Source organism: Pristis pectinata, chromosome 18 (genome assembly GCF_009764475.1).
Source record: "Pristis pectinata isolate sPriPec2 chromosome 18, sPriPec2.1.pri, whole genome shotgun sequence".
Classification (NCBI taxonomy): domain Eukaryota; kingdom Metazoa; phylum Chordata; class Chondrichthyes; order Rhinopristiformes; family Pristidae; genus Pristis; species Pristis pectinata.
The window spans coordinates 2,649,246-2,660,172 of NC_067422.1; the positions used below are offsets into that span (position 1 = coordinate 2,649,246).

Here is a 10,927-nt window from a genome sequence, read left to right on the forward strand (position 1 = left end):
TATTGATAACTTTCCTATAGGTAGGTGACTGGAACTGTACACAATACTCCAAATTTGGCCTCACCAGCATCTTGTACAACTTCAACATAACATCCCAACTCCTGTACTCAATGCCCTGATTTATGAAGGCTAAAGTGCCAAAAGCTCTCTTTACAACCGTATCTACCTGTGACACCACTTTCAGGGAACTACGGATCTGTATTCCCAGGTCCCCCTGTTCTACCGCACACCTCAGAGCCCTGCCATTCCCTGTGCAAGTCTTACCCTGGTTTGTTCTCCCACAGTACAGCACCTCACACTCATCTGCATTAAATTCCATCTGCCGTTGTTCAACCCGTTTTCCCAGCTGGTCAAGATCACGCTGCAAGCTTTGATAGCCTTCCTCGCCGTCCACTACACCCCCGATCTTGATGTCATCCCCAAATTTGCTGATCCAGTTTACCACATTATCATCTAAATCATTAATATAGATGATAAACAACAACGGACCCAGCACCGATCCCTGCGGCACACCACTAGTCACAGGCCTCCAGTCAGAGAGACGACCATCTATGACCACTCTCTGGCTTCTCCTGCTAAGCCAATGTTGAATCCAATTGGCTACTTCCCAGCTTATTCTTAGAGCCTTTCTTGAACAATGGAAAAACATTAGCTATCCTCCAGTCCTCCGGCACCTCACCCGTGGCTAAGGACGTTTTAAATATCTCTGCCAGGGCCCCTGCAATTTCTGCACTAGCCTCCCACAAGCTCTGGGGGGGACACCTCACCAGGCCCTGGGGATTTATCCACCTTAATTTGCCTCAAGACTGCCAGCACCTCCTTTTCCGTAATCCGGATACGGTCTGTGACCTCGCTACTCTTTTGCCTCAGTTCTATAGTCTCTGTGTTTGTCTCCAGAGTAAATACGGATGCAAAAAATTCATTTAAGATCTCCCCCATCTCTTTCAGCTCCACACATAGATGACCACACTGAGCTTCAAGAGGACCAATTTTGTCCCTTGCTACCCTTTTGCTCTTAATACAGCTATAGAAACCCTTGGGATTCTCTTTCACCCCGTCTGCCAGAGCAACTTCATGTCCTCTTTTTAAATTTAAAAAAAAATTTTATTTACAGCGTGGTAACAGGACCTTCCGGCCCACCCATTTTAACCCAAATTAACCTACCCGTACGTCTTTGCAATGTGGGAGGAAACCGGAGCACCCAGGGGAAACCCACACAGACACGGGACAAACTCCTTACAGACAGCGACGGGAATTGAACCCAATCGCTGGCGCTGTAATAGCATCGCGCTAACCGCTATGCTACTGTGCTGCACTGTACCGTACTGTGCCCTCCTGAAATCTCTCTCAAGTGTTCGCTTGCATTTCTTATACTCCTGAAGTGCCTCATTTGATCCCAGCTGCCTATACCTGATATGCACCTCCTTTTTCTTTACCAGGGCCTCAATATCCCTCGATAACCAAGCTTCCCTAAACCTTTTACCCTAACAGGAACATACAGATTCTGTACTCTCAATATTTCACTTTTGAAAGCCTCCCACTAGCCAAGCATCTCTTTGCCGGAAAACAACCTGTCCCAATCCACGCCTGACAGATCCCTTCTGATGCCATCATAATTGGCCTTCCTCCAATTCAGAATCTCAACCCGAGGACCAGTCCTACCCTTCTCCATAACTATCTTGAAACTAATGGAATTAGATCCCAAGTGTTCCCCTACACACACTGCTGTCACCTGCCCTGTCTCGTTCCCTAAGAGCAGATCCAGTATCACGTTCTCTCAGGTTGGGACCTCGACATAATATTTAAGAAAACTTTCCCGAACACATTTGACAAACTCCATCCCATCTCATCCCTTTACAGTATGGGAGTCCCGGTCAATATGTGGAAGGTTAAAATCACCAGCTATCACAACCTTATTTTTCCTGTAACTGTCTGCTATCTCTCTACAAATTTGTTCCTCTAAATCCCACTGACTATTGGGAGGTCGATAATATAGCCCCGTTGACATGGTCATCCCTCTCTTGTTCCTCAGTTCTACCCATATTGCCTCAGTGGACGAGCCCTCCAGTATGTCCTCCCTGAGCACTGCCGTGACATTTTCCCTGATGAGTAATGCCACCCTCCCCCTTTCATACCTCTGCCTCTATCACGTCTAAAGCATCAGAACCCCGGAACATTGAGCTGCCAGTCCTCTCCCTCCCGCAACCAAGTCTCACCAATGGCTACGACATCATAATTCCACGTGCCAGTCCAAGCTCTAAGTTCATCTGCCTTACCTACAATACTCCTCGCATTGAAATAAACGCCTCTCAGAACATTAGTCCCACCACGCTCATCACCCTGTCGATTTCATCAGGCTCGTCAACCTTTCAAAGGCTTTCTCGCCTCTCCCCTCCTCCTCTTTATGCTGGCCACCTCTCCAGTCTCAGCCCTGATGCAGGGTTTCGACCTTTCCTCCCACAGACTCTCCTCAAGCCGCTGAGTTCCTCCAGCAGATTGTGTGTTGCTCCAGGTTCCAGCATCTGCAGACTCCTGTGTCCGCAGTGAAAAACTTACTTGCAGCAGCATCACAGGCACATAGCATCAGATAAGCAGCATTCACAGGAGAAACACAAATTAGACATAAATTATACATAATTTTTACAAGGAAGAACACAATTAGAACAAAAAGAAGAACAGAGTCCATTTTAGTGCAAAGTGATCAAAGTGGTCATAGTGTTGCTAAACTGCAGTGATTAGGGTTGTGCCGGTTGGTTCAGGAACCAAATGGTTGAAGGGAAGTTGCTGTTCCTGAACCTGGTGGTGTGGGGACTTCAGGCTTCTGTACCTCCTGCCCGATGGGAGCTGCGAGAAGGTGGCATGGCCCGGATGGTGGGGATCTTTAATGACGGATGTTGCCTTCTTGAGGCAGTGCCTCCTGTAGATACTCCCGATGGTGGGGAGGGATGTGCCTGAGACGTATTGGGCAGAGTCCAATACTCTCTGAATGACCACTCTCTGCCCAAAAAACACCTTATCTTCACATCTCACCTGTTGCCTTTTGACCATCATGTTAAAAAAATGCACCCCCCCCCCCCCCCAGACCTGGAACCACAGTTTCACTCAAACTACCTTGTCCAAATGCATCACGATTTTTCCACTGCCAGCCATCTCTCAATCCCCTTTACTTGAAGGAGAACAACCCAGCACTCCAGTCTAACCCTGAGATCCCTCACTTGTCCCTGGAATGGCGCTCCATGTCCTCCTCCTTGACCTACCCAAGCTCACTCAAAGCATGACGTGTTCAAACAATCACTGGACTGTTGGACGTAAACACTTGGCAGCTCAGTAGTCCTTGCATTCAAACATTCGGCTCCATCTCTCGGCAACAAGGGGCTTTACCCCTGGGAGAAAGACCCCTACCCAGGATCAGATGAACTGGGAGGGAGGAGGCTGGTGGGGATTAGCTGAGCTGAATGGCCTGCCTCTGTGCTGTATGTTCTATGCAATTCGGTGTCTGCAAGGAATTGTTCGGATCCCAGTGAGCTCCTGAAGGAAGGGCAGAGACAAGCACTGAGGAGGCAGGGACAGCGCAGCCTGCAGCTCAGTCTAGTGATGTAGTTGTGAATGGTTCCCACAGGGGAAGCGATGGGCCTCAATATTGCCAAGAAATAATGCATTGTTAGTCAGAAGCAGTTCTTGAGATACACAAACGGCTGGCACAGGCATGCAGACTTGGCCTAGATTTGAATCAAGCCCACCAGACTCAAAAGGACAAGGAGTTTTCTTTTCAGAGCTTGATTGACTCCTGTCCTGAGACCTTCCCTCCCCTCCCCTCCCACTGGCACACTGTGGCTGCAGTGTGGGCCACCGACTGGGGAATCATTAAGGAGGTGTCAGTGTCACCAGCATTTATCACTGCTGGACTCGGAGGGCAGTTGAGAGTCACTCATGTCGCTGTGAGCCTGGAGTCACAGAGCAAACCAGGGCAGGTCTCCTTCCCTGAGGGATGTTAGTGAGCCAGCTGGGGTGTACGCACACCATGACTGGGTCTGGCTGGTGGATGGACGGACAACATCCCCGGCAGTTTCCCCTCCTGACCCGACTTGGAGGTGTTCCTTCAGTGTGACTGGGTCTAAATCCAGGGACCCCCTACCCAACAACGTAGCAGGAGTACCCTCACCAGAACATGTGGTGTAGTTCAAAACTCTGCGGTTTTAACCTTCATATTGAAGGGACAAACCGAGGCATTGCACAGAAGGTTCACCGGAACCAGGAGATGAGAAGCAGAGGTGAGAGTCACCCATTTCCCCCCTTCTGCCTGTCCTGTCACTCATTTTACCTCATTTTCCCTGCACTGACCCCATGTCCCTCAGTGATCGATATATCCCGAAAACTCTCTGTCAGCTCACCACACCAGTAAGTGCTGGGCTCGTCAGTGACACTCGCATCCCTGTGAGTGAGCAACAGCAAACAGAGGAGGGGTGTGATGTGAAACTTGATCTGAGGTGTTAGGTCGGTGTGAATTATGAGCGTTTATGGTGCAATCTGACTCCCCGGGTTAGATCCAGTTCTCCTTCCAGAGCTGTTCACACTGAGATAAATGTGCTGAAGCCCTGTAGGGTCGCACAATGATACTTGACTGAAGGAGGACCTTCGGCCTATTGACCTAGTGCCAGCTCTCCGATTAATCCCACTTCCCTGCTCCTTTCGAGGGCTGGTGTGCAGGTGAAGCTAGGTTTGGGATATGTGATCTCCCACCCTTCCAACACCAGGTGACACTGGGCTGGGCTGGGAGGCTGGAGCCCACCACTGCCTGCAGCACCCCAACTAGGCTGCAATCCCTCAGTGGGAGCATCGGCCAGGACCATGGGGCCCATGTCTCTCGAGTAAGGGGTTGCCTTCTCTCACTTAAAGGCAAGAGAGCTCATGGGCAAGGCTGGTGCCATTTGTGTGTGTGAGAGAGCCGGCATGAGGAGACTTTAATAGAATCAGGAATTGTCTCAGAGAAGCTTTTGCATCTGGCGTGGAGGTGAGGGGCTGGATGAGGCACACAGTGGTGTGAGCCTGGAAAGGTACCACACCGAACCGGAGCTCGTTGCTTTGGGATAGATGGCTTATGTTACAGATTCAGTGACATTCCTTAGTGAGGGTCCTTAGTGATGGATGCCACCTTCTTGAGGCACCGCCTCTTGAGGATGTCCTCAATGGTGGGGAGGGTTGTGCCTGTGATGGAGCTTATACACTTGAAGAAACTCCTATTGTCCATTTTAATATTGTTCACTTAGTTTGTCCTCATAGTTTATTATCCTTTTTTGTCCTCCTTTGCTGGATTCTGAATTGATCCCAGTGTTTTTTTTTGGGTCTATCCCAACTTTTGCCTCTTTAATACATTTTCTTTTTCAACTTCATCCCCTCCTGCCGTTCTGTAGTTAGCCGTGGTTGCTCCATCTCTCCCTTAGAATCTTTCCTCCTTGCTGGGATACAACCTCCTTAAAGTCCTTAAATTACCTCCTTAAGCACGGGTGTTGGTTACTCAGATTAATGTTCTGGATTTCCTCTTGGTTTCAGGGCGATTTATGAAGATTTGGACTCTGTTTTAAACAAAGGCCGGACTTGGCGCGACAATTAGTGAGGGTCGTACCTCCTGGTAAGTGCTCAGTGGTCAGGTCCTGGCCAGAGGTGTATATTAGAACATAGAACAGTACAGCACAGGAACAGGCCCTTTGGCCCACAATGTCTGTGCCAACCATGATGCCAAATTAAACTAATTCCACCTGCCTGCACATGATCTGTATCCCTCCACTCCCTGCCTGTTCATGGGCCTGTCTAAATGCCTCTTAAATGCCACTGTGGTGCCTGCTTCCACCACTAGCCCTGGCAGCGTGTTCCAGGTACCCACCACTCTCTGTGTAAAAGAAGCATGCCCCACACATCACCCTTAAACTTTCCCCCCTCTCAACTTAAAGCTATGCTCTCTAGTATTTGACATTTCTACCCGAGCAAAAAGACCATCAGAATTTTATACATTTCCATCAGCCTCTGACCCTCCAGAGAAAATAACCCAAGTCTGTCACATAGGCAGTTTCCCTGCAATGCAACTAGTTCTGCGGCCAGTGCATTATTACAGCCGGTGCAATGCAGCGTGCAGTGCATCTGCAAAGGGCTGGTTCACATCTGCTGTGGTGAATTCCTGCCCTCCGCTGCAAGGGACCCCCGGTGATGTGAGTGCCTCCTGCTTTTGCCTCTGTAAACACTGAGTGACATTTCCCGGGCTGTTGGATTTGAAAGCAATTATGAAAGATGATTGATATGCAGATCGCTGCCTCAGCAAAGCAGCCAGTGTAATCAAAGACCCCACCCACCCCGGGACATTCTCTCTTCTCCCCCCTCCTATCGAGCAGAAGATACAAAAGCCTGAAAGCACATACCACCAGGATCAAGGACAGCTTCTACCGCGCTGTTATAAGACTAATGAAACGGACCTCTTGTATGATAAAATGGACTCTTGACCTCACAATATGGTAAGATGGACTCTTGACCTTGCACCTTATTGTCTGCCTGCGCTGCACTTTCTCTGTAACTGTGACACTTTACTCTGCATTCTGTTATAGTTTTCCCTTGTACTCCCTCAATGCACTGATGTGATGAAATGATCTGTCTGGATGGCATGCAAAACAAAGTTTTTCACTGTACCTTGGGACATGTGACAATAATAAACCAATTTTACTGATTTTACCAATAAGGTAACCTTTTTGTGATTACTGTGTAGTTGAAGTCCGATATTAAAAGGGTTAGAAACGGAGAGAGGAAACACTTTATCTGACATCCAGGTGCCAGAGGTGGAACCTTCACAGTCAGACTGGCAGCTGAAGTCTGGGTCCTGCTCCTGGCTGGGTTATAGGAGTAGGCCATTCAGCCCCAAAGCAGGGGCAGACCACGTTCAATAAAATCATCTGAAGTCCACCCTCCACATCCGCCATCACCCTCAGTGTCCACACTCCACTGAGCTCAACCTTGGACGCCCCCAATGACCGAACACCAGAGGTCCTGGGAGGGGTGAGAATTCCACAAGCTCACAGCCCACAGCACCAGGAAATTTTGGTCCTCCATGGTCAACCACTTGTTCCCTTATCCCGAGACTGTTCCCCATGTCCTGAACCTTCCAGCTGGAGGGAGCAGCCTCCTGGTATTGGTAATTGCTTAATTATTCTCACATGTCAAAGTCAAGTTTATTGTCATGTGCACCAGTACATGTGTACACAGGTGCAATGAAAAATTTACTTGCAGCGGCATCACAGGCACATAGCATCAGATAAGCAGCATTCACAAGAAAAACATAAATTAAACATTAGACACAATTTTTACAAGAAAAAATACACAATTAGAACAAAAAGAAGACCATTTTAGTGCAAAGTGATCAGAGTGGTTGCTAAACTGTAGTGATTAGGGTTTTCCCAGTTGGTTCAAGAATTGAATGGTTGAAGGGAAGTCGCTGTTCTTCAACCTGGTGGTGTGGGACTTCATGAATGGGCAGGCACAGTAGGGTAGCGGTTAGCGTAACACTATTACAGCGCCAGCAACCCAGGTTCAATTCCGGCTGCTGTCTGTAAGGAGTTTGTACGTTCTCCCTGTGTCTGCGTGGGTTTCCTCCGGGTGCTCCGGTTTCTTCCCACATTCCAAAGATGTACGGGTTAGGAAGTCATGGGCATGCTGTGTTGGCGCCGGAAGCATGGCGACACTTGCGGGCTGCCCCCAGGACACTCTACACAAAAGATGCATTTCACTGTGTTTCGATGTACGTGTGACTAATAAAGATATCTTTTCTCTTATTTTACGGTCAAAAGCTTTTGTTTGCATTCCACCCAGAAAGATCATTCCATACAAAAGTACTTTGAGCTAGTAAAAAGGAAAACAGAATGTAACATGTAGTGTTACAGTTACAGAGAAGGTACAGTGCAAGTAGACTAATAAAGTGCAAGGGCCACGACGAGGCAGACTGGGAGATCAAGAGTTCATCTTTGAGGGTCACCGTTTGTGAAAGCTGCTTGAAGATTCAATGCAGTAACAACGTGCTGTCCCTCCCCAGCAGGTATCGGAGATGGTGCAGGGGTCGGAACCAAAGGCCTGCTGACAAAGCAGGGGCAGACCACATTGATGACCTGGGCAGGATGCTGATGGAGAGCTAGTGACTGATGCGGTGAAGCCTGGTGTTCACTGACCCTCTGTTGATCCGCTTGGCCTCGGAGTGACCCCCCACCATCGTCCATCCTCAACGGCAGCAGCAGGGAGCTCAGCAGACTTCTGTCCGTGGCAGAGTCACCAGTCACTCTGACGACTTCCCAATCACGCAGCATGTCCCACTGCTGCCTCATCTTGATATTCACTGCTAGGACCATGTCCATCTCAGTACACCACTTTGTAAAGTAAAATAGTCGTAGATCTAAGGCCTATCATCTTTCACTTCTGGTTTACAGATTTAGAATTAACATTCCAAATAAAAATACTTCCAAATTCCAACATAGGGAACCTAGTCTTTTAGGAAAAGAGTTCAGTAGAGTGTGGGAGAGGTGAAAGTGAGAGAGAAAGGGAAGTCATGGTTTGTAATAGATCAGAGACTATGTCCACTTATATCTTCTGAACATTGTATTCCTGAGGAATGAGATTCAATCGTCACAAGTTTGGGTGGATCTGTGATTTCCCCACCTCTGCCCTCAAAATCCTCAGCTAAAAGCAGTAGTTCTCACGGGGACAGTCCCAAACACACTGACCCTCACTGGGGGACGGTCCCAACTCACTGACCCTCACTGGGGGACGATCCCACACACACACTGACCCTCACTGGGGGACGATCCCACACACACACTGACCCTCACTAGGGGACGGTCCCACACACACACTGACCCTCACCGGGGATGGTCCCACACACACTGACCCTTACCGGGGGACGGGTCCCACACACACACTGACCCTCACTGGGGGACGATCCCACACACACTGACCTTCACTGGGGGACAGGTCCCACACACACTGACCCTCACCGGGGATGGTCCCATACACACTGACCCTCACTGGGGGACAGGTCCCATACACACTGACCCTCACTGGGGGACAGGTCCCACACTCACTGACCCTCACTAGGGGACGGGTCCCACACACACACTGACCCTCACTAGGGGACGGGTCCCACACACACACTGACCCTCACTGGCGGACGGTCCCACACACACACTGACCCTCGCTGGGGGACGATCCCACAAATGGTGACTTCTTCCAAGTAGCATATGTGAATAAACACAGCAGTGCATTGCCATAGTGCCTTCCAGTCTCAGGATGACCCAGCTGGATACTTTTGAAGTGAGGTTGTTGATGTAATACATGGAACTGTTGCAAGAATTTGACATCTGAAGGTATTGGACATGTAAACTTTAAAACAAGGATTTTTAAAACCATGGATGTTTAATATATTTATTAATAATCAGACATTTCTCATTCTTTCTGGATGTTTTATGGGGTTGCATCTTTCAAGCCTCTGACAATTCACTGTGTTTTTTCATTGAGACACCAAGCGCCAGATGATCACAAGGATGTTGCTGGGACTGGAGGGCTTGAGTTCTAAGGAGAGGCTGGACAGGCTGGGACTGTTTTCCCTGGAGCAAAGGAGGCTGAGGGGTGACCTTATGGATGTTTATAAAATCATTAGGGGCAGAGATATAATGGATGATCACAGTCTTTTCCCCAGGGTAGGGGAGTCTAAAACTAGAGGGCACAGGTTTAGGGTGAGAGGGGAGAGATTTAAAGGGGACCTCTGGGGCAACTTTTCCACGCAGAGGGTGGTGGGCATGTGGAGCGAGCTGCCAGAGGAAGTGATAGAGGCAGGTACAATTACAGTGTTTAAAAGACACTTGGACAGATACATGGGTAGGAATGGTTTAGAGGGATATGGGCCAAACGCAGGCAAATGAGACCAGCTCAGGACGGCAGCTTGGTTGTTGTGGATGAGATGTGCTGAAGGGCCTGTTTCTGTATAACCAGGAACCAGACCTGCATGGGCAGGGGTGGGGAATGAGGCAGCCCAACTACCGGGTTATTGGACTTCCTCAGTAAACCCTGTGAGGTATGAGCAAGGCCAGAACTGGGGACAGACGTGATGGCTCAATGTCAGATTCCATCACCGTCCGTCCACAACCCGTGAGTGATTGCACACCAGAACAGACCTGCTGCTTCAGTGAGGCAGCACGAGCTGCCAGGAAACATTGAATTACAATGAGATGCCAGTAGGTTCTGTGAATGGACAGAACTGTTGAATGGAATTCCATGCAGAAAATTTCCAGCTCACACAATTTGGACCTTCGGACTGCAGAAATTTTATGACAGCAGGGGACCATTCGGCCCATCGTATCTGTGCTGGCCACAGGTCTTCAACCACACACCCAAGTACTGTGCAAATGTGGGGAGGACCCAGAAATGAAGAGAGTGGTTTTGAAGTGCTGAAGAACCAGACTCAGTGAAGGTCCGAAGAGACTTGGAGTGTTCCCCGTACAATGATTTTTAAAATGTTATTGACAGAAACCCCACAGAAAGACAAATAGAATAGTAGCCTTTAGATCCAAAGGACCGAATATCAGAATAGGAGGTACGTTACAGTGAGACAAAACCCAGGTTGAACTACCCACAGCACTGCGACCACCCCTGAGGCAGGACAGACTGACCTCAGAGTGAGGCCAATGAAGGTTTACCAGAATAACATCAGGGAGTGAAGCAAATCGGACGTGCCCTCTGCCCCTCCCTCCACACCTTTCCTCCTACCCCTCCCCTCCCACCCTACTCCCCACCCCTCCCTACTGCTCCCCCTCACCCCTCCCCCACCCCACAACCTCTCCCCTCACCCTCTCCCCCCACCTCCACCTCCCCCTCCCCCCTCCTCCCCTCCCCCCTCCCCCCCTCT

General features: G+C 49.3%; 1 protein-coding gene across 6 annotated transcripts in view; it reads left to right on the plus strand.

Annotated features, from left to right (window-relative positions):
- LOC127580051 (TOM1-like protein 1) overlaps positions 1 to 9,431 on the plus strand; it is a 34,686-nt gene extending 25,255 nt beyond the window's left edge. For 2 of the 6 annotated variants that reach the window (XM_052033204.1, XM_052033206.1), the window contains 2 exons: positions 5,551 to 5,629; positions 8,069 to 9,431. In XM_052033204.1, coding sequence (XP_051889164.1) covers positions 5,551 to 5,611 — 61 coding nt within the window. In that variant the 3' untranslated portion in view covers positions 5,612 to 5,629; positions 8,069 to 9,431. The remainder of the gene's footprint in view (positions 1 to 5,550; positions 5,630 to 8,068) is intronic. The other 4 variants (XM_052033205.1, XM_052033208.1, XR_007957773.1 and 1 more) reach the window with 3 other exon arrangements.
- The last annotated feature ends 1,496 nt before the right edge of the window (positions 9,432 to 10,927 follow it).